This window comes from Ursus arctos, unplaced genomic scaffold (assembly GCF_023065955.2).
Source record: "Ursus arctos isolate Adak ecotype North America unplaced genomic scaffold, UrsArc2.0 scaffold_8, whole genome shotgun sequence".
Lineage (NCBI taxonomy): Eukaryota > Metazoa > Chordata > Mammalia > Carnivora > Ursidae > Ursus > Ursus arctos.
This window is the reverse complement of record NW_026623100.1, coordinates 10134898-10158050: the sequence shown is the minus strand read 5'-3', so window position 1 is coordinate 10158050 and position 23153 is coordinate 10134898. Positions and strand designations below refer to the sequence as shown.

At 37.5% G+C, this 23153-nt stretch overlaps 1 protein-coding gene and 1 pseudogene across 2 annotated transcripts; both read right to left on the bottom strand.

Annotated features, from left to right (window-relative positions):
• Nucleotides 1-5249: 5249 nt before the first annotated feature.
• LOC113246960 (synaptosomal-associated protein 23-like) lies at nucleotides 5250-7825 on the bottom strand (annotated as a pseudogene).
• Nucleotides 7826-10333: 2508 nt separating this feature from the next.
• On the bottom strand, nucleotides 10334-23101 carry TXNDC9 (thioredoxin domain containing 9). 2 transcript variants are annotated; one of them, XM_026487741.4, is made up of 5 exons: nucleotides 22907-23101; nucleotides 20553-20771; nucleotides 17109-17227; nucleotides 13903-14157; nucleotides 10334-11392 (listed from the first exon to the last, which is right to left on the bottom strand). In XM_026487741.4, the coding sequence occupies exons 2-5, from the start codon at nucleotides 20739-20741 to the stop codon at nucleotides 11275-11277; spliced, it is 681 nt and encodes a 226-aa protein (XP_026343526.1). In that variant the 5' UTR covers nucleotides 20742-20771; nucleotides 22907-23101; the 3' UTR covers nucleotides 10334-11274. The 2 variants fall into 2 exon arrangements, with proteins under 2 accessions (XP_026343526.1, XP_057165235.1); XM_057309252.1 differs by lacking the exon at nucleotides 22907-23101 and adding an exon at nucleotides 22551-22772.
• Nucleotides 23102-23153: the final 52 nt, after the last annotated feature.

Sequence of the window (23153 nt, the reverse complement as noted above, 5' to 3'; positions counted from 1 at the left end):
CATACACAGCATATAGTTTGATCATGGGTTTTTGTTCATTTGGTTTGATTTTATCCATACTCCCAACCTCTGCTTTTGTTTGGAGAGTTTAATCCATTTACATTAAATTCATTACTGAAAAGGAAGAATTTACTTCATCATTTTGCTATTTTTTTTTTGGAAGCCTTATATATTTTTTGTTCCTCATTTCCTCCATTACTGCCCTTTTTTGTGTTTACTTGATTTTTTTTTTTGGTAGTGTACATTTTGATTTCCTTATTTCCTTTCATGTATTTAAAAAATTTTTTCTTAATAGTTATCATGGGGATTATAAAAAAGCTCTAAATATATAACAATCTAGTTGGAATTGGTAACAACTTAGCTTAAATATACAAAATTCAACCTTGGTACAGCTGTCTCCTACCCCTTTTATGTTACCATAAATTATATCTTTATACATTACATTATACATTACATTCTCACTAACATAGTTTTATAATTATTGTTTTATGCATTTGTCTTTAATGTAGAGTATTTAAAAAGAGTTATAAAAATACAATAACAATGGCTTTTATATTTACCTATATAGTTACCTTTAATGGAGGGTTTTTGTTTTGTTTGTTTGTTTTGGTATGGCTTTGAGTTGTTAGCTAGTATCCTTTCATTTCAATCTGAATACTCCCTTTAGCATTTACTGTAGGATAGGTCTGCTTGTAATGAATCCTCCCAGCTTTTATCTGCTAATGTCTCAATTTCTCCTTTACTTTTTAAGTTATGCCAAATATAAACTCCTTTTCTCTGTCAGTACATTAAAAATGTCACTCCACTCTTTCCTTGTCTCCATGATTTTTTTTAAAAGATTTTATTTATTTATTAGACAGAGATAGAGACAGCCAACGAGAGAGGGAACACAAGCAGGGGGAGTGGGAGAGGAAGAAGCAGGCTCATAGCGGAGGAGCCTGATGTGGGGCTCGATCCCATAACGCCGGGATCACGCCCTGAGCCGAAGGCAGGCACTTAACCGCTGTGCCACCCAGGTGCCCCTCCATGATTTTTAATGAGAAATTTGTTGTTAACATTATTGAGGATTCCTTGTACATGACTTGGTTCCCTGTTTTCAAGGTTTGCTCTTTGTCCTTGGTTTTCAACAATTTGATTATAATGTGGCTTAGTGTAGATCTCTTTGTGTTTATCTTTCTTGAAGGTGTTAAGCTTCTTAAATGTATAGATTTGTGTGTTTTATCAAATTTGGGACATTTTCACCCAGTTTCTTTAAATGTCCTTTCTGTCCTTCTTTGGGATTCTCATTATGCATATCTCAGTAGGATTGAACTAGGTGCCACAGGGCTCTTAGGCTCTGTTCATTTTTTTTTCTGTTACTCAGACTTGATTATAGAAACTGATTCATCTTTACATCCACCAGTTCTATCTTCTGCTTCCTAGCATCTGCAATGGAAACACTCTGGTGAGTTTTTCATTTTAGTTATTGTACTTTTCAGCTCCAGAATTTCTTCCTAGTTCCTTTTTACAATTTTTATCTATTTATTGATATTGTTTATACATTGTTCTTCCTAGAGCTTTTTGTCCATGTTTTCCTTAAAAGTGTTTTAATATGTTTAGAACAGTTGATTTAAAGTTTGTTTAGCAAGTCCAATGTGTGTGCTTCCTCATGGAGAGTTTCTGTTAATTTCTCCTGTGAATGGGTCTGTCATACTTTGTATAAATGCTTCATAATTTTTTGAATAATTTGTTGAAAACCAGACATTTTTAATTATATAATGGGTTAACTTGGGAAACTAGGTTCTTCAGCCTCCCCACAGCTTATTTTTTTTTTCTGTTGGTATAGCTGTTCAGTGACTTTTCTGAACAATTTTTGTAAAGTCTATATTTTCTTGTCATTTGTGCTTTGAAGCTTCTGTACCTTTAGCTTGTGTTCAGCTTTTTATAGAAATTTTCCTGAATACCAACAGTGAGAGAGGGAGGAGGGAAAAAGGCAGAGTAAAAGCCCCGGTCACTGTACTGGGGTACCTGGTCAGGATATCTACACCTCTGCCTTTGCCTTCATTTCTTGCTTTCACTGAGCATAGACATCAGCCGAAAGTGAAAGCTCTGAGTCTTCTCTGGTCTTCTCAGACCTTGCATCCTACCTTGGATAGTCATAGGACTTTTGAAATTCCTCAGTGTAAACGTGCAGCTTCGAGTGTCCTAATATTCCCGAAGAAACTCTCTCCCTGGGATTTCTTCACAGGCTTTGGTGCTCTATTGTATGCTTTGACTATAACCTTTTGCCCCAAGTGGCTACACGTTGCTCATTTACCTTAAAAAGTTTTTGAGGAATGCCTGCTGCTATTCTTCCTGGAGTTCTGAGTTAGGCAAAACAGAAATGAATTCCTTCTGTCAGTGCTTCAAGTAGTGCCCATACAGGTAAGAACAAACAGTTAATTGCAAATAAGGTCCATTCTGCTCTCTCCAGCATCAGGGAGTAGGATCCCCCATGGGGAATGCAGGCTACCGTCTTCGGTACCACCACACGTTCAGGGAGTAGGGGGGACAAAGGCAAATAAAAACGGCAGAAGGATTTCCTACTGTTGTTAAAAAAAATTTTTTTTGATTCAGCATTTCTTTGATTGTTAACTTTTGACTGTTTTCCATAATTATGAAAAAGTTGACAGTTTATGGCTTGATTTTTTTTCCCCAATTGGGTTGTGTGTTGGGGGTGTGGTGGAGAATGTGCCCTTGGAACTGCCTACTCTACAATTTTTGCTGACTAGCATTGGATTTAGTTTTAAGGGTAAATATATTACATACTCCCAAAAGCCTTATACTGGAAATTCTCCAATCATCTCCTAGTGTCTGAAGCTTGTCGTTCAGTAGATTACTCATTACAGTGTTCTCTAATTTCTTGCATAATCATAATTTTATGTATGGTCTTATTTCTTCAAGTTTAGTTGGCTGAATATAAAATTCTTGGTTCACATTTCCCTCTTCTAAACATATGAAATATGCCACTCTATTTCTTTTCGTATAAAGTGCGGTGGATAAAATTCCAATGCTAACTCAATTTTCTTTCCCATGTAAGTGACCTGGACTTTTTGCCTGAGTGACCAAAACCTTCCTTCCTTCTTCTCCTTTAAACGTCAGTAGTTTTATGAGAGTATTTCTCAGTAGTGGCTATTATGGGTCACGTTTACAAGTATTTGGGATGCCTTTCCAATATGTAAGTTCGAATCTTACTATTTCAGTAGAGTTTTATTGAATTATCATTTTGGGAATGTCCTCCTATTCAATTCCTTTGGTTTTCTTCTTCACAGCTTCTTATTATAATTATGGTGGATCTTCTTTGCCTGGCTTCCCATATTTAACATTTTTTCTAAAGTTTCCTTTTAACCCTTTGTGTTGTCTATTTCCTCCTGTTACTTTTTCTCCTTTAAGCTTCATTTGTGAAATGTTTTCATTTTTCTTTCTTTCCTGAGCTCTATGAGCTTTTTCATATTCTCCTGTTGTCTTATTTACTTTTCTATTTGTTGCTCCTTTATAGTTTCTATCACCTTTAAGTGCTTTATTGAGATGTATACTTTAAAAGGATGAATTGTATCCAAATCAAGTTTAGGACCTTTTCACCATCCCAAAAGAAACCCCGTACAAACATCAGTCACTCCCTGTCCCTTGGCAACCCTCCCATCTTATGCAACCACTAATTTACTTTCTCTTCCTATAGATCTGAGTTTTCTAGACATTTCATGTATAAACAGGATCATAATCATAGTCTTTTGTGACTGGCTTCTTTAACTTAGCATGTTTTTAAGGGTCATCCATATATAACACACATCGGTTACCTTATTCAGTACCATATAGGTCTCTGATCCATTTTATTTTATTTTTTAAAGATTTTTTATTTATTTATTCGACAGAGATAGAGACAGGCAGCGAGAGAGGGAACACAAGCAGGGGGAGTGGGAGAGGAAGAAGAGGAAGAAGCAGGCTCCTAGTGGAGGAGCCTGATGTGGGGCTCGATCCCATAACACTGGGATCACGCCCTGAGTCGAAGGCAGAAGCTTATCCGCTGTGCCACCCAGGCGCCCCCTCTGATCCATTTTAAATTTTGTATATTGTGTGAGGTAGAAGTTCAACTTCATCTTTTAACCTATAGATATTTAGTTGTCCTAACGCCACTCGTTGAAGAGATTATTCTTTCCCACTTGAATTGTCTTGGCACCTCTGCCAAACATCAATTGACCACAAATTGTTATTTCTGTACTCAATTCAATTCCATTGATTTATGTGTTTCTCTTTATGCCTGCTTGCACCACAGTCTAGATTATTGTAGCTTCAAGGTTTTATCTCCCCTGCTTGTTTCAGGTTTAGTTTGTTCTTTTCTCAATGTTTTAAAGTGGAGTTTGCGTTCTTTGTATCCTTTAAAATGGGTGTTCACTGCTATAATTTCCCTGTAAGTACTGCTTTAGTGGCATTCCATAAGCTTTGGTATGTTGCATTTTTATTTTCATATATCTCAATGGATTTCCTAATTTATCTCGTGATTTTCTCTTTGACCCATTGGTCAAATTTATGGAGTGCATTCATTTCTACACATTTTTTAATTTTCCAGATTTTTGTTACTTATTTGTAATTTCATTCCATTGTGACCAAACAACAGACCTTTTATTTCAACACTTTTGCATTTATGGAGGCTTGTTTTGTGTTCTGGCATATGATCTGTCGTGGAGAATATTCCATGTGAGCTTCAGAATTGTGCTGTTGGTGTGTGAATGCTCCATAGATATGTTAGGTGTAGTTGGTTTATCGTGTTCACGTCTTCTGTTTCCTTGTTGATTCTCTGCCTACTTTTTCTATTCATTGTTGAAAGTTGGGTCTTGTCTTTATTATTGCTGAATTGTCTATTTTCCTGTCAATTCTGTCAACTTTTGCTTCACAATTCTGACAGCGAAATACAGAATTGTCAAGAATTTATGGGCTGTGTTGTGGGGTGCAGAGATGTTTACAATTGTTAATAGATTCTTGATGGATTCTCTTTTATCACTACAAAATGAGCCTCTTTCTGTAGGAAGTTTTTATTTTCAAATCTTTGTTTAGCCACTTCAGCTCTCTGATGGTTGTTGTTTGCAATGATATTTTCATTGTATTTTGAATCCAAAGTATGTTTCCTGTGGACAGCATATAGTTGGATCTTGTTTTGTAATCCAGTCTGACAATATTTAATCCACTCACGTTTATATGGTTGGATTTATGTATTTTGCTTTTTGTTTTCTATATGTGTCATACCCTTTTTTCCTTTGTTCTTTTTCTGATTTCTTTTTCAATTGAGTTTTTTTTTTTTTAATTTTTTATGTAGGCCCCACACCCAGCGTGGAGCCCAACACAGGGCTTGAATTCATGACCCTGAAATCAAGACCTGAGCTGAGATCAAGAGTCGGATGCTTAACTGACTGAGTCACCCGGGTGCCCCCCAACTGAATATTTTCTAGTGTAATATTTTGATTCCTTTTATTAATCATTTTTTGTTTTTTTCTCAGGGGTTACTCTAGGCTTTTACAAGTATATATCTTGTCAGAATCTACTTTAGCTTTACAGTAACTTAATTCCAGTGAAATATAGAAATGTAACTCCTATAAAGCTTTTTTTTTGTTATACGTGTTACATATCTATATGTTAAAAATGTTTAATACATTGTTGTAATAAATAATTTTCATAATTTTGTGTTTTAAAATAGTTGAAAGAACAAGTATATATTTATAGTTTTTTTTTTAGTTATAAAATTTAATTGTAAAGATCAAACAGTGGTTATTGGTTAAACCAAGCCACATTAATAGCTTTGAACTGTGCAGACACTAGTTCTGAAATAATGGTGACAAATACCAATCAAATTTTTATAACATTGTTCAGGATCTAAATAAACGTGATTCTTGACATAATTTAATCCACAAGGCTAATTGAATGATAATACAATCATCAATAATTAAACCAAAGGCATAATTTTCCAAATCACTTTGTTAAACAGAATTCTAGCTTTTTTAAAGTCTAAAGCTACAAAAAACTCAAATCAATCTAACTATTTTTCTACCTGAGATCAAAACAAGTTTCTTATTTTTCTACCTGAGATGAAAACAAGTTTCTTATATCTTATCTAAACATGATTCTTGACATTGAGGTAAATCTGAATTCACGTAATACACTTTGTCAGACTTTCCCAAAGAATTTTAAGCCCTGCTTTAGAGAGAAATTCTCATGTTACACATACATATTTACATATGTTCTCCTTCTAAGACTAATGACAAATGTACGTGGTTAATAGGCATGTAATGGGACCATGATGCTACTAATAATGTGAAAATAAAAAGTAATTCATTTATACAAAGTGTTCCTGTAGGGCACAACATGAAATGGGATCTCTGTGTACATACACAAGTCACCAAACATTCAGAAACTAAGCCCACTCTGAGAAAGTCATTCTATTTTTTTTTGGAGCACAGGTTGCCAAGTTGTGATGTATAACAAAAATAGTGTATAAAAGCTCCGAAACCAAGTATTAGTCTAAATTGGCAATAACTTCAACTTAAATTAAACCCAACTAGATCTTTACTGTGGCTATGCAACTTTTGCTTTGCAGCCTGCAGGTTTTACTGAGGTAACAACCTCTTGTCTCTTGCCTCTCCTCCTTGTGCTACCCCTGCCTCCAGCTTCCTTCTTCATGGCTGTCTTTGGCAATGCTTCCAAATCTTGAAAGCAAAAGAACCTGCTAAAGCAAATGAGGAGGATGAAAAATAACACAATATATGATGTACAAAAACCAACCTGAGACTATGAACCGAGAAAAAAATAAATACTAGAAGGAAGGCTGAGCAGTAATGTGCCCTCAAAGGAAAGAGAACATAAAAAAATAGGGTGTCTGTTCTCCTGGCCCTTCTTGCACATTATCTCCTGATTTAGAAGAGCATGGAACCAAAACATCAAACTCTGAAAGGGTAATGACTTTGAAGGACGAGCTAGAGAAGTGAATACATGATGGAGAAGTACAGCAGCAGCTCTAGCTGTCTGTGAGTTTCTTTGCTCTGGCATTGGCAACATCAGTATGATCTTCGCTGGGGTCAGCTTTTTCTGTGATCCGGTCTATTTGTCAGTTTTGACCTTTGATCTCATTGCCCATGTCCAGGGCCATGTTTTTTAGGTTTCCTAGGATACTGCCCACTGGAGACAGGTTCTCTTCCATCTCATCTTCTCTGGCGTCGTTAGTTACATGTTTAATGTATCCACTACTAGCTGCTCCAGTGACTGGTTGTTGAGGCTGACTGTCACTCGGCCTGGCTGCTTAGATACTACATTGCTAGAAGAGTTGTCTCCACCATCTCCCCATGTTGCCTTGTAGGCCTTACCAGACTCAAAGTTCTTTGTCCTATTATACAGGCAGACGCAAAGGCCACAGCACCTGTTGAGTTCCATGAAAGTCTTCTCTGCCTCTCTCGTGTCTTTATTTGGTCCAGCCCTTCTTCTATGCAGTTTAGTTGTTCCTCTTGTTTACCCAGCATAGGGATAGTCTTGATTCCTGCATCCTGAGACTCGAGGGCTAAACCAGGATTCTCCTTGTACTTCCCAGAGACTCATCAGTAACCTGGTGGGCTCTCAGCTGAATTTCTTCTGATGACTGATTATCCATGATGGATTAAGACTTCTGATAAGCACAGAAAATGAAACGTGGGCACCTGGGTGGCTCAGTCATTAAGCGTCTGCCTTCGGCTCAGGTCACGATCCCAGGGTCCTGGGATGGAGCCCTGCATCGGGCTCCCTGCTCCACTGGGAGCCTGCTTCTTCCTCTCCCACTCCCCCTGCTTGTGTTCCCTCTCTCACTGGCTGTCTCTCTCTCTGTCAAATAAATAAATAAATAAAATCTTAAAAAAAAAAAAAACAAAATGAAACGTGGATATTCAAGCAGATCTGGCCACTCCTCTCACATGGCAGAGGTTCGGACACCTCCAGACTGGATCTGGAGCTGTGTCCTCCCAACACCTCCTTATTTATGTTTTTTTTGTATTAACCTTTTAATTTACCATTTCACGTCCTCATTTCTTGTGAATTCATTATTGAAATATAGCTTTGCTTCCACACCACCTGCTTTATGGTATCACAAACACATATTTCTATGTTATAGATAACACCACAATTATATACATAGTTTTATAGAATCGTTTTTAAATCAGCTGAGGGAATAGGTTATTACAATGTCCTTTATAATTTCCTACATAATTACCTTTATCAACATTTTTTTTTCATGAGGATTTGAATTACCGTGTGGTCTCACTTCCTTTCAGTGTGAAAAAACTTCAGTATTTCTTGTAAGATTGGTTTCCTAGGAATTAATTCTTAAAATGTGAGAATGTCCTCATTTTCCCTTCATTTCTGGATAGTTTTGTTAGAAGATTCTTGGTTGACGGTTCTTTTTTCCTGTAAAGCACTCTGCATGTTATCATGCCACTGCCTTCAGGTCTCCTCTGTTTCTGATAAGTTGTTAATGGGGTTTTCTTGTACATGGTAAGTGATTTTTGTTTTCAAGATCTTTGTCTTTCAGTATTTTCAGTCAGACATGTATGTGGGTGTAGACCATTCTACTTTATGTAAGAATTTACTGATTTTCTCAGATTGTTTTTCACCAGATTTGGGGATATTAAGCATTAAGAAATCTTCAATTTTTCTGCTTGTTTTCTTTCTCCACTCGTTTGGGCATTCCCATTACATATATGTTGGTGATTCATATTTCTCTGAAGCTATTTTTCATCCTTTTTTCTCCTGTTCTTCAGATTATCATCATCTGCATTATTTGGTTCTTTTAAAATACTTCCTTTGTTCTCTATTTGATGAAATATTATTATACCTTTACCTCCAGCATGGTCTCTTTTAGTTTTTTAAAAAGTGTAGTATGATAGCTGCTTGGACAGTTTTTTCTGCTTCCAACATCTGGGTCCACTCAGAGGCAGTTTCTTTTTACTGTTTTGAAATCCCCTTGTTTTTGGGATACACTTTAGTTTCTCCATAGATCTTGCAACTTTTTGTTGAAAACTGGACAGTTTAGATAATATAGCAGCTCTGGAGACTCATCCTCCCCTCCTCCCAGGGCTTGTTAGTGACTCAGCTGGACTATTTAAATCCATTTACCCTGCCCGGTACAGCCTCTGATGCTCCTCTGCAGAGGGTACAGCCTGAGAATGTGGCAGTCACCTGACTCCTCCCTCCAACCCCAAGGACACTTTTAGTAGGGTTTTTACGGTTTCTTTCCCCAGTCTCCTTGTAAAGGTTCGTTTGTCTGCCTCTATTGTTATCACACTGTAATTAACATCCACTAACTATTGGTGGACCTATTATTCTGGATGATGTGCTGGGGCATAAATGACTACACCGTTCGATCCAATTAAATTCAGGCCCTTGTAGTCTCTTTGAGGCTTGTTCTAGAACTAGGACTACTCTTATCTGCCTTTCATTCTGTTAGACTTATCACTAGTTTCCCCTTTTGCTTACTGCTCTCATGGAGTTACCAGTCTCCTCGTCTGTCTCTACTCCCACTCCAAACTTCGTTTATGGCGGCACCCTTAAGCTTGAACTTAGAGGATGCTATGGAAGCTGTTTTTCCAGCTTGCTACTGCTTCAGAGTTGGGGATGGGGAGAGTAGCCTGCTTTTCTAGGAGTGATACCTCTGGTTTATAAATAGAGCAGTGGGTGACAGCTCCTGGTCTTGTTTGCCTTTCCTTGCATGGCACCTCCACTCATAAGTTGGGGCAATAGTGATTAGGCAACAGTATTCTTTTTTTTTTTTTTCATTCTAACTAACTAGAATTTATTTATTTTATTTTATTATTTTTTTAAATGATTTTTTATTATATTATGTTAGTCACCATACAGTACATCCCCGGTTTCCGACGTAAGGCTCGATGATTCATTAGTTGCGTATAACACCCAGTGCACCATGCAATACGTGCCCTCCTTACTACCCATCACCAGTCTATCCCATTCCCCCACCCCCCTCCCCTCTGAGGCCCTCAGTTTGTTTCTCAGAGTCCATAGTCTCTCATGTCTGCCATTCCTGGGGTAGATCTTCAGTGCTCTAAGTGGGGACTGGGTAGAGGAAGGAAGGTCCAGACCTCTTTACTACTGTTACCTGAAATAGAGCTTCTGTGACATACAGCTTGAGGGGAGAGGGCAGGTAGAATGAGAAATGCTAGCAGTCTGCTCATCCTAGGGAGAAATTGTGGGCTGAAATTGGGAGCCAGGGGGAAAAAGTGCGTGGAGTCATGGCTCAAATACCAAAGAGACTTGCTATTCTTACCAAGCTTTAGTATTTTCTTGAATAATGTTTCTGTAATAAATGTTTTTATTTGCCATATGCTTTTATGACAGTTCCCAAGACTTTAAGTAAAAAGTATACATATATATTTACTAGTTACGGTTGTTTTCATTGAGGAGTCTACAGATCACGTTGCCATTCCAATTGTGCTTCCTGATTATTTACTTTTGAAAGAGAGCATGAGGGAGGGGAGGAGGCACAGAGGGAAACGATCTTAAACAGATTCCCCACTGAGTGCAGAGCCCGATGCAGGGCTTGATCCCAGGACCCTGAGATCATGACCTGAGCCGAAATCAAAAGTCAGACACTTAACGGACTGAGCCACCCAGGTGTCCCTTCCTGATTATTTTTTTAATGCATGTCTTAAAATACAAGCGATCAGAACCCTTTAAATAAGGCAGTATGCTCAAAACCTGAAAAAGCTTTCTGCTGCCAACAGTTGATTCATCATCAACACACAGCCTACAGAATAAATAGGCAGTTCTTTAATAGTTAAATATATTCCAGAAGTAAAGACTGTTTATAATTCATTTACAAGTGAGTCCATTACACCAGTAAATGTTGTTTGACCTGTTGTATAAAGTAAATAATGCTGTGTAAGAATTAGTCCTGGAACAGTTTGCTGAATTCCTATTTCCAATCCAGTAGATTAAAAGCACAACTGTGAATGGTATAAAGACATAAGAATTATATTGTGATAAAATCAATCTCAAAAATAGAGAATCCAGGCCCTTGCTGGATAATTTAAGACCTCAGAAGTTTTCCTCAACTTAAACACGAGTGCCACACAGAAAATACTGAAGATGTCTTTCAATGTGATGAAACTACAAAACTCTAGAACGTGACCATTAGGTGACCAATGTATCAAAACCAACGGGATTTAGAAAACACATCTAATTCCGAAGTAAGCAGAAATAAAAAGACAATTTACAAAGAATTATAACTAATTTCTAATCATCATCAGAGTCTGAATCATATTTCTTCCCTCGGATAGTTTTCTTTTCCAGCTTTGTGAAGTTTGTTCCAAATTTCTTTTGGCTCTGAAATGGTGGCTCCATTAAATTTCCACTAAAAATAAAGCAAATTTGAAAAGCATTTATTCTTTATGATTTAGTACAGCTGGTATGCTAACCTGCAAAAAAAAAATCTCTTTTCTTCCTAACCTATGGAATAAAGTTTTCTTTAAAATGCTGGTGTCAAGGAAGACGTGTATTATTCATACTGATGGTTAAGAGTTTTAAGCCCTAATTTGTATTACTAAATGTTTTTGATCAAGGTTTTATTTTATCATTAATTACTGACATTTCACAAGATATACTAACAGAATTTCTGACTGAAAGCATAGAAGGAAATGAAAGTTTTTCTACCTCTCCTGATATGCTGAACTTGGATTAGATCCTATTCATTCTAAGAATGACACAGGAAAATGATCTATTTTTTTACAGCCTGTTATGGCTGGTATGATCCTGTTTCACACTTTTTTTTTTTTTTAAAGATTTTATTTATTTATTCAACAGAGATAGAGACAGCCAGCGAGAGAGGGAACACAAGCAGGGGGAGTGGGAGAGGAAGAAGCAGGCTCATAGCGGAAGAGCCCGATGTGGGGCTCGATGCCATAACGCCAGGATCACGCCCTGAGCCGAAGGCAGACGCTTAACCGCTGTGCCACCCAGGCGCCCCTTGTTTCACATCTTTCAATGTTTAGACAAACATCAAAAAAACTCATGGAATTCATTAGCATTAACCTGGAATTGGTATGAAATTTTTCAGTGATGCCTGAGAAATAACTGAGACATTTTCTTCTTTCAAAAATATCTAGGCAGATTCCTGGCACCTAGATTCTGGTTTTGAAATATCATTTGCCATTGAGAGGAACCACAGTGCCTTGGAGAAATAGTCAATTCTAGGGAGAGTCCCTCTAAGACCTCTCATCTGCACCAGAAAGAAAGTGCTTAAAGAACTATGGGGACACGTGAAAAGGACATACAAGCCTGCTTGAGAGGGGCTCTCACTGGCCAAATCTGGGGCAATTTGGGCTTCAAAATAAATAATATTAGTAACCAACTATAACCCACTGGATAAGATAAGCCATTGCCCATTCTAATATAAATAAATGAAAAAGTTAATTAATGTGTGATATGGAAAAGTTCTTCTTAAATCACTATTTGGCTTGGTAGACAACTTGTTAACCAGTGCTCAGTTATCACCACCAGAAATGAGACAGAACACCCTATACCCCATTGTGCTACTCTGAGAAGGAAGAATATGACATCACTTCCATCATGTATCTGTGAGAAAATGCACAGTCCAAACTTAATCCTGAAACATTAGACAAACCCAAACTGAGGAATGCTCTACAAAATAACTAGCCTGCACTCTTCAAAAATGTCCACGTATTGAAAAATAAGACAAGCTGTCACAGATGAATGGAAACTAAAAATACACAGTAACTACATGCAACATTTTAGTATGCAGAACATTATTTGGACAGTGGTAGAATTTGAATAAGGTCTGTAAATTATATAACATTTCCTGTCTTAATAATTGTACTCTGGTTACATAAGAAAAGTCCTCATTGTTGGAAAATACCCAAGGAAATATTTAGGAGTAAAGGGACAACACATCTCCAACTTCCACTCAAATGGTTTTGAAAAAAAAAGTATGTATTCAGAAAAAGAATGATAAAGCAAATGTAAAATGTTTAGAATTGAGAGATATGGGTGAAACACATAAGAGAATTCTTTGTATTAGCTTCCAACTTGTTTAAAGTTTGAAATCATTTCAAAATACATTTAATAAATATTAGTATTTCATTTATTATTAAGAAAGTAAAAACCTAAAACTCCAAAGTCAATTTCTACAATGTAGGGATAATTTAGGCATATATAGGGGAGATTCAGAGGAAAAGGGACAGGGAAAAGAGAACTTTCTACTTATTGAAAAGCACTATGACTATAGAATGATCACATAATTTTATCTGTTAATTTTGCAAATCAAAAACAGGCAAAGAAGGCAAGATGATAGGTTCTGATTTGTGGAACCAGATAAACTATTGGCGAAGTAGACAAGGAGATGAATGAAAAATGGAAGTTGGATTTTTGATTGTTTTCAAATTGAGACTGTCTCCACAATAAGTAATCTAAGCTGATCACAGAAATGAGATTATACCTTTCATCAGATTCTACAAGACAGGAATAGCTACATTAAAAATCTGATGTTCACAAATAAGTCATTATCAACTTGAGTAATCTGGTTTAAATCAGGGAAGAGTCGATTCTGAAGTGTCATTTTGAGTTTCCAGACTAACAGAAAATTAGATTCAACAGGATCTGTTAGGATGAAAACTTCTATAGTTAGGTGTACTCCAACAAGACTCAATTTTATCTGTAACTCTGATTTTGTTCTAAGATCATGCTAATAATGTACGCTTTAGGAAATATGTTTTTCATTTGTGAAATATTTTCTACATCACAGCCAGATCTTACTTAGCTCCATAAAATGAATGCTAACATAAAAAAACTTCTCTAAAAATATCAACTGGATTTGGAATTAAAATCAATTGTTTTGCTAAAAATTACCTGTAATTGAGAATATCGGAACAACCCAGCCTCCATTCTAAAGTTTCTGTGGTGAAGTCATCTGTATTTCCTAGGTCAGTAAATCCAACAATGTAATCTTGTGTTTTTCCATCTTTGACCAGTGCTAGTGTGGGAATGACTTTGATACGCAGTCTCTCACAAAGGAAAGGTGCTTTTTCCACATTCAGCTTCAGAAATTTGGTCTCAAGATGTTTCTTAGACAATAGCACCAAATGTCGGTCTAATATTTTACACCTGTAAATAACAGCACATAGAAAATAAAAAACTAGAACAGATTTTTCATTTAAAAAATAAGTATCATAAAGGTGTATCTAATTTTATAGTTCTTCTGCTTGAGTCTCGTAATTTGGCAGCCAGCCCATGCTTGTGTTGGATGACTTCATTTCATTTCATAGGTTAGTTAATGGATTATGAGAGGCAGAAAAATAATCCAGTATCCTAGAAAGTCAGATGTGTCCTAATGATACTTATAAAAAACAAAATACTAAATATACGCTTTCAGTCACAAGTGGTTCACAAAGTTGTCATGTTCATGGTAAGAACAAAAAACTGTCATTTCTCTTATGCATGTTTCCTGGTGTCTCATACGGTGCTTGAAGGGTGACAAATCTGACTTGATAGAACTCAGAAGAGACTTTTCAGAATTAGAAATGTACACACAGTGCCATATTTGGAAGTCATTAAGACTGAATGGTGTCACCAAGAAGGAACTCTTCTGTGCAACTACCATTAAGAAGTATAGGGTAAGAGCTACAAATATGGTCATATGGTTCCAAAGAAATGAAAAATACCAGTAGTAACTTTTATTAAGCCACTTTCTATCGAAAAGAAAGATGGAAATGACATTTTCTGAAAGTTAAAATGTATTTTAAACTGGTCAGTCCTCCAGCATTCCTGAAACAGACTACTGTTATCATCTTTTTGAGCAGCAGTTCTTAATCACAGGTGGTCATTAAAGTCAGCTTTTAAAATACAAGGATGAACCAAAATTCTCTGGGAGTGGAGCTGGGAAACATGCAGGTGATTCTCATGCCCCATAAAGTTTGATAACTACTGCTTTAGATGATGAAGATACCAAATGTTTCACAGTTGTTACTTGTAGGCTTTCTGCACACTTCTTGGTGTAGTTATTCCTGAATTAGGACTGGGTCCAGCAAGTTCCTGGTAATCTTGATGCCTCATCACTCTACTGCTGAAGGTATCTTTTCACGTATCACCCATGTAGTATAGCAATGAGATTGTAGTGAAAAATGGAAGGAGAGAACAAGTAGATAAATGGTTCCTGAATGAAGCTCAAAACAAATAATAAATGAACCATTATGTGAGAAATATGTTCTTGAAAACTTGTAGGTAAGTCAACTCCATCGTTTTACTGCAGTTATATGGAACCTATTTTAAGTAAATCTATGATTGTACCATTTATTAATTCATTTTTTTAAAAGCCCAGAAGCAGCAGTCACGATGTAGTTAGAACAGCTTAGGCTTAAATCCTGAGTTTGAATCCTCTTCTGTCATTTAGTAGATGAGTGACATTAAGTGAGTCATTTAATCTCTCCAAGTCTTGGTCTCCAAGCATGAAGCATGGGAATTATACCTACCTACTTACCTCAAAGGGTCACTGTGAATGTTCCAGGATTTTATACATGAAGTATCCAGTCTACTATGACCAAGAACTCTGATATCTACTAGATCTACCCATAAAATTTTCTAATGATTTGTTTTTTTCTTTTTTTCTATTTTTTAAGCAATCTCTATACCCAACATGGGGCTGAACTCAAGACCTCGAGATCAAGAGTCAGATGTTTTTACTGGCTGAGCCAGCCAGGCGCCTCTTGATTTTTCATTTTTGCTTGAAGGTAAGTATTCCTGGTGTTGCACTGTTTATACAACCATCAAATATATTTACTGAGTACCTATGTATCAGCCATTGCTGCTCTAGGGGTAGGAAGCTGGGAGCATGGTGAACCACGGTACAGGCAAACTCTCTGCTTTCACAAAACAATCTAGTGGGCAAAAACATCTAATAAACATCAAATGAGATCAACCGTAGAGTCTTATATGATATTAATATATCACCCCATCATGTATGTCAGAGTCTGGCAACTTGAGAAATGTGTGCCCATGGTAAAGGGCTGAGTACCATGGTGACAGACGGTTTCTCTGATACCCTTTCTTTTCTACTCCCTTCCCACATTTTCCCTTACAGGAGATTTCACCATTTCAACATTTTCTTTCATTTTTATTACCTTAATCAGTAAGTCCCAGGTTCAGATGTTAATTAATAACCAAGTTACTGGGTGGTGCGTTTAAGACAAGGGCCGAGCAGGCTATGGAAATGGGAGAAGAGGGCAGGGCTGAGACAGCAGTGAATGATGGAGACTCCACACTGGAGTGTGTGTCTGTCTGAGGGAGGCGGCTGCTATTCAGTATTAGCAAACTGCCTTCCTACTGACTTCTAGATCTGCTATTAAGTTATTTGATTTTTTAAAACATCTAAAATCTGGATTTAAAAAAAAATTGTATCTCTCAATTTTTAAAAGTTGGCAACCAATCAAATTTGCGGGTTAAAAGAAAGGCTTAAGTTAAGATGTAACCTTTTCTAGGAGTATTTTTATTTTACAAGGACCCTGCCTCTGTAGAGAGGCTTGCAGATCTGGGCTGTTCAAAAGAAATCACTTTCCTCTCCTTCCAGCCAAGGCTGGCACTCCCAACGATGCTTCTAGTGAAAGGCTTGGTCAACCCTTGTCTCCTCATGAGTTGCTGGCTGGGAAGGAGTGAGTGAATTCAAAGCTGGTATTCAAGGTGTTGGCCCCCCACACCCAACATTGTGCCTATATCATAATAGTACCAAAAAAAGAAATAATTCTTGTTGTGTTGACAAAAAAAAATTTACGTGTACGTCTCTTAGATATTTTTAAAGTTACCTAGTGAAAATATAATTCAGAAAATAGCGAGTTCTATGGAAATAACAGTAATTTTCAATAACGTTCATTTATACTTTTTTATGCAACAGGTTTTTTAGTTATCTTCAAAATAACAATTATTTAACTTTAATGGTGACTTTTACAGAAGTACAAAGAAACTTACAAGTAGTTCCTCTAATTTTTAATTTTCCTATTATGTTATTGTATCTCTACTCAAAGATCTCATCATTTTAAACAAGTTACTGAGGGAAACAAAGTTACCTGAATGTGGAGTCTCTGTAGAAATGGCAAACCACTTTTTTACTCTCCTTGACTTCTTGAAAAAAGTCTCTCTCACTAGGGATTTCTCTGTATTCCCCATGTCCTTTTGAAAGCCATTCCTAATTTGGAGAAAAGGGAAATATTACACACTTGAAATATCTTTCAGTACCACTTTACATTTTGGGTCTAAATCGCTATAATATTCTGTAATGAAGTTGATTTTATCTTGTAGAGACATCAATTCCTCTTAGTGATTTACTTTCCTAGGTCTCTAGTGTCAGTGCAAACTGTGTTGAAGAGAATCATCTGTCTTGGTAACTTCACACATATGTTTTCTTAGAACTTCAAAAACAAAAATTTAGACTTCAAGAGACTTAAAATGTAAATATCCATTTAATTTCTCTGTACTCAAACTACTAAAATCAGAAGCATTAGGTCCAAGTTAACACAAAACCTTGAAAAATTATGCTCCTGAGATAAAGTTACTCAGTCTTTGTAGGGGTGGTGACTGCAGCTTTGCAGCTCAAGAGCCCTGTTTGCTTAGAGAGGCAGAAACCGCTTCTATACTGGCCACCAATGGGAGGTATCCTAGGAAGAAAAAATTCACATATGTCCAGAAACAATACCGATCCCACAGGTCATCTAATCCCACTACTCAACCCAATGTATCAACCCTTATCAACCGTGTCTGACAGACCTTTCAGTTTCTCAAGCTTCCTGCTACAGGAAAGACTCATCATCTCAACTGGAAGCTTGCTTCCTTTATCAGGCAGCTCGTTTAAATAAAAAGGAACACTGGGCTTACAGGCAGAAGGCATGGGCTTGAATAATCATTCTACCAGTTATTAGGCTAAGAATTCTAATAACCTTTCTGAGTCTCCATTTCCTCATTTGTAAAGTGGAGATCACAAAGCAACTATCTCACCAAGTTGTGAAAGTAAGACTATCAATAAGAAAATATCTACAATAGTGTCTAGCACAGGTGCTTACAAAGCAGTTGAATGTATACTAATTTTCTGAAAGGTCTTCTTACACTGAACTGCAATATATCCATAACTTTGGTCTGTGGATCTCAGCTTGGACCTAAGATTAGAGAGAAAAGTTCTAATGTCTTTCACATGTCAGCCCTTCAGATAGCCTATCTCACTTATGTCCTTTCTTCTCTACCTCTTCCTTCATTTTCTTTTGGCTGTTTCTCAAATGAAATGATCTCTACATTTCTTACTTTCTGATTATCCTCCTCTGAACAGAGACTAATTCCTCCTCGTCCTTTTAAAAAGTGGCAGATGTCTGAATGCAGCCCCCCAGAAGCGGTCCACTGAGAAAGGGGCAGGAGTGCCATCTCCTTTCTTCCTCTGGACTTAAGCTAACACAGACTGTATTAATAGTTTTGGTATCCATTTCACATTGGCTTATGCTGAGCTGACACTCAGCAGGAGGCCCTGGTGTTTTCTCTTTATGCGACATTTTTTTGGTCAAGCTTCTATACACAATTTAAACTCTCAAATACAATTTCTTACTGGCATGGAACATTTCACCACTTTTCTTGACTTACCAATAACACTGCCCTTAAAAAAGAATATTTGTTTTTTAAAAAGCTCTTATTAATTCTCATATGTTTAAACAACAGGTGGAAGACTTGAACCTTTCCAAGTTCCTAAGAGGGAGGCAAGCCTACTCTGAACCTCCACTAACACTTGGAGCCTCTCCCAAGACACTCAGCACACCCCGTTGCTCTTAGTACAGTTTCTTGCAGAGTACGTGCTCCACCGGGCATCTGCTGAATGGAATCAAGCAGGATGGGCAAAGATCACACTGCAGGCTGAGTCTACCCAAGGCCTGGCAGCTGGGCAGCATCTAGCTCTCACTTAGTGGCTCTCACCCAAGCCTCTGGATGCGCTCTTCCTATTTCTCACCTGTCCTTCTGCTTACTACCAAGTCCTGTCACTAGCTGCCATAACAGGAAGATGGTACCTCAGTTGACTGAGGAATGGTGATTCGCGTGGGCCTATTAAGTGCTTATGTCACTGCATATACTGATTTCCTGATACCCCCATAGATCAGCAAATCAAAATTACTATGCAATCTATACCAATCTTTCAAAAAGACTATATATAAAACCATTAAAGCGTCTTGTCTACTTCTTTAAAAAACATTTTAATAAAAAAGATCTATTAAAATGCAGTGAAAACTCTAAAATAACACGCTCTCAGTTATTCTATGACAAATTCATTTAAATTAATTTAAATTAACTAAAAAATTAATTTAAAAAAATCCTTAAAGGCTGCAGGACTCAGGTTTTTAATGATAAATATTCAGACTATTGTTTTTTAACTGCTGACAGTTTCACTTAAGCCATTATGTATGTTCCTTACTGAAAATCAGTTAGATTCAGTCTTTCTACGAAAACACCCCAGTTATGACAACTTTTTTTAGTTGAACTATTAGCAATTAGTAATGTTACTTAACTGTGATTGTGAAATAGGAGTTCATAGCAGAATCTCATCATACATACCTTAGATAATTATTAGCAATATAATAAAGTCTCCTGGCTTCAAAACCAGATACGTATGTGTGTGTGTGTGTGTGTATACACACACACACACACACACACCCTATTTTAGAAAACTCAACCTATAAAAATAAAGAGTCACATTATCAAAGATTCTTTCTTTTTTGTAGCAATTCTTATAAACACTGGGAGTAAAAACATTATCAAAGAGATGCTACAGCAGCACAGACAAAACTCCCTGTTTCTTTAGAAAAGTTAAAGCTCACGTTTTGTTCACAGCCAAATGAAGAGGAACCAGATTGGTAATAACCTATTCCAATGTGACAAAAAGCAATGAAAACATTTTTAAACAAAATTATATTTACAGAATTTAACCCAACTGGTTTTGATCAGAGTCTACAAGTCTGTTCCACACTTCACACTCTAAGAGACCAACAAGGACAGAGCTGTGGCCACCCTTCTCTGTGACCCAGCATACATTCTTTTGAATAAATAAGCCATGTAATTGTTACATTGGAAATGCCTGAAATAATTTCTTCAATGTAAATTGCCTTACAGCTCTCATCTCACTTACACTGATCACAGCTAAATTATAACCGGCTTTACATTTACCTAAAAGAGAAACCACTGACTCCCAGTGCTCTTCCTAGTCCCCTCCCTTCTCAACCAACAAATATGAGCTCAAAAATGATCTAGGGCACATTTCTTTTACTTGACTGTAGATTAACATACTGAGCAGGCTAATTTTTAATATGTCTTTAAAACTAATTTTTTTTTCCCAGCAAATTTTTAACAGGGAGAGTACTCTGCAGTAAAAAACAAAAACAACCCTAAAAATAAGGACTGAAATGTAACTACTTCAGCACACGTATATATAAGTTGTTAGGAGCATACTGTTAAAGTAATTTCAGAAAGCAGGGCAGAGAGGTTACTTGTTTCTGCTGTTGAGCTTTCCTTAGTGCCTCAAGTCTCTTTTCTTTGAGGCGTTCCAATTCATCCTCATCCATCTGATCCAGTTTCTGAATTTCAGAATCCAAATGTTCTTCTACTAATTTGGTAGTTTGAAGCAACTGATTTTCCAGGACTTTTGAAAACATGTCAACAGATGCATTAGCTTCCATTCTTCTAAATGGTACAGTTCAGCCTTGGTGCTAGGGAGAAAGTTTGCAAAGTTGGGGAAAAAGAAAAAAAGTAAAGTTTCCTCTCTCGTTTACAAAAATTCTAGCAAGTATATAATTTGTACTCCACAAAGTGTTCTGCTGACAAGTAAGCATTTCATATTACACTTAGGAATTTTTAATTAAATGTTTTATTTTTTTTTAAGGAGGCAGAGAGAGTGGGGGAGAGGGAGAATCTTAAGCAGGCTCCACACTCAGTGAGGAGCCCGATGCGGGGCTAAATCTCACCACCCTGATATCATGACCTGAGCTGAAATCAAGAATCCAACTGAGCCACCCAGACGTCCCTTACCGAAATGTTTTAAAACTGAATTTTCAATAGGTTAAAGTCATACCACTCAAAGATTACTTAGAGCAAAGTTTAGGTGCTTCTGATTTAGTTTGTGTTTCATTACAATAAAGCAAAGACAAGTCTTTAAGACCAAGAGAGAAATGGGTAGTTGGAGTTCTATCTAATGACATATATTAACAGTATTTTTTTAAACCAGAAGAGAAATAAAGCAGAAATGACTGAATAATACTGAAGTTTAGCTGTAGTGAGGTTTTACACATACATCTACAAAACAAACTTTGCTTCAATACAGAAGAGCGTTGAGCCAAAAATGTATTTTTCAAGGTCTCTACCTAAATGATTTTCATTTAACTCCTGAGAAAGTGCATTACAATTGTAAAGAACAGTGCCTGGTGTTCCCTAAACTTTAGTTTTCACTGCTGTTCTCTATGACTAACAAAATCTCTGATGTTACAAAGACTCATACTGGTATGGATCTATGGACAGTGTTCTTAACTTTGATGTAAAACAGTAACCCTCTAAATGTTAAAAATACTGATTTTCTCATCAGTCCTTTATGTAACATAGTTTAAAAACAGAACCTAATTCAGATAGGAAAGGAAGCTCTATCTCAATTACACATTTTATAAGATGTAGTATTTTCTGTCAGCAACAATCAGATGGAAATTTTATGTGTACCCCTGGGTTATTACTACAGAAATATAATTTAAAATTTGCTTATGAAAGCAGGAAGCTGTTGCATTTCAATTAACTACGGCACAGTTGCAAATACTACTGAAGAACCTTAAAAAAAAAATAAACTGTGGACTCACTGACCCAGTTGAGGGCTTGACATATAGCCTGGCCCACACAAACCCTCTACAACTGCTGAACTGAAAAGTAGTCATCTTGCAAACTTCACTTTCGATTCTTTTTGCTTCACAGGAAAAGCAGTTGAAAAGCACACCTGATTTCATCTTTGTATCCCCAGAGCTAGCAGTGCTTGGAACACAGCAGGTGCTCAAAAAAATATTTAATTTTGAATGAACATGTGCCTACTTTCTGTTCAAATTTCCTTAAGCTTCAAAAGTATTTGAGTTTAAAAAACCAAACTGTAAGCTCCTTATAAATGCTATACATTTTCAAAGAATTGTATTTCAAATATTATAAAATAATTCCACACTTCCTATCTCCAAAGAAAAATGTCAGTTAGACTGTTTCCCTTAGGGCTGGAGCCGGATGAGGCAGAAAATTGGTTACTGAGACACTGACTTACATGTCAGAACCTGTTCTTACTAGAGGTATAGTGGATGCTGACCCCTGGAGTTTTATGAGATGAACTCAATTTAATTCTGGGATAATTGGGAACAGAAGCGAATAACAAGAGCCGTTCTGGGGACAGGTGATGGTAGTCACCGCATTCACAAAGGGGAAAGGAGATGGCGTAGCGATCCCGATAACTTTTCATTCAAATCACAAACCTGATTCTTCCTTTTCACAGTTCACCGGGGACAGTGGGACGGGGCTTGTCCTCAAATTAGCTAACCGTTTCCTTGACTCCCCTACATGCACCCGCCAAAACAACCTTAACTGCACCCGAGGCATCTTCCGAGCATCCTCGCCATTCCCTGACCCCCACAGGGACAGACCAAGGCAGAGTTTAGGTGGCCCCGTCTTCAACCCCTCCCGGGGCGCATGCGCGAAAGCCGCCTCCGCCTCTCTGACTCCGACGTCTGGGCCGCGCCCCTCCCCCGCCCTGGCCGGATGTTGAGTGGTGAAGTGTCCATCAGCACCGGGAGGTGGTGGTCGGTTTTTTTCACACCATCCTCTACCTCACCTGAGCTCTCGGTGACACTTGAGAAGTGAAGAACTAACTGCTCCAGAAAGGCAGTCCACTCTGGCTTCACCCTCGCAGCAGCTGCCAGGGGCTGCGAACCGGCCGTCACTTCCGCCTCCCCTTTGGCTGCGGCCCTCACGCGATACAACCTGCGACGCCCGAGGAAGTGGGGCGGGGGAGGAGGGCGTGGGGACCGTGAGCGCTTCTGCGCGTGCGCAGCTCCCATCCTCCACCCGGAGATTTCCGC

What these genes read in the sequence shown, in the direction of transcription:
- TXNDC9 (XM_026487741.4), bottom strand. Translation starts at nt 20,741, where the DNA reads ATGGAAGCTAATGCATCTGTTGACATGTTTTCAAAAGTCCTGGAAAAT. An exon ending in AAGCTCAACAGCAGAAACAA is followed by an intron (nt 17,228 to 20,552) that starts GTAACCTCTCTG and finishes TCTCCAAATTAG; the next exon opens with GAATGGCTTTCAAAAGGACA. An exon ending in TACAGAGACTCCACATTCAG is followed by an intron (nt 14,158 to 17,108) that starts GTAACTTTGTTT and finishes TGTTATTTACAG; the next exon opens with GTGTAAAATATTAGACCGAC.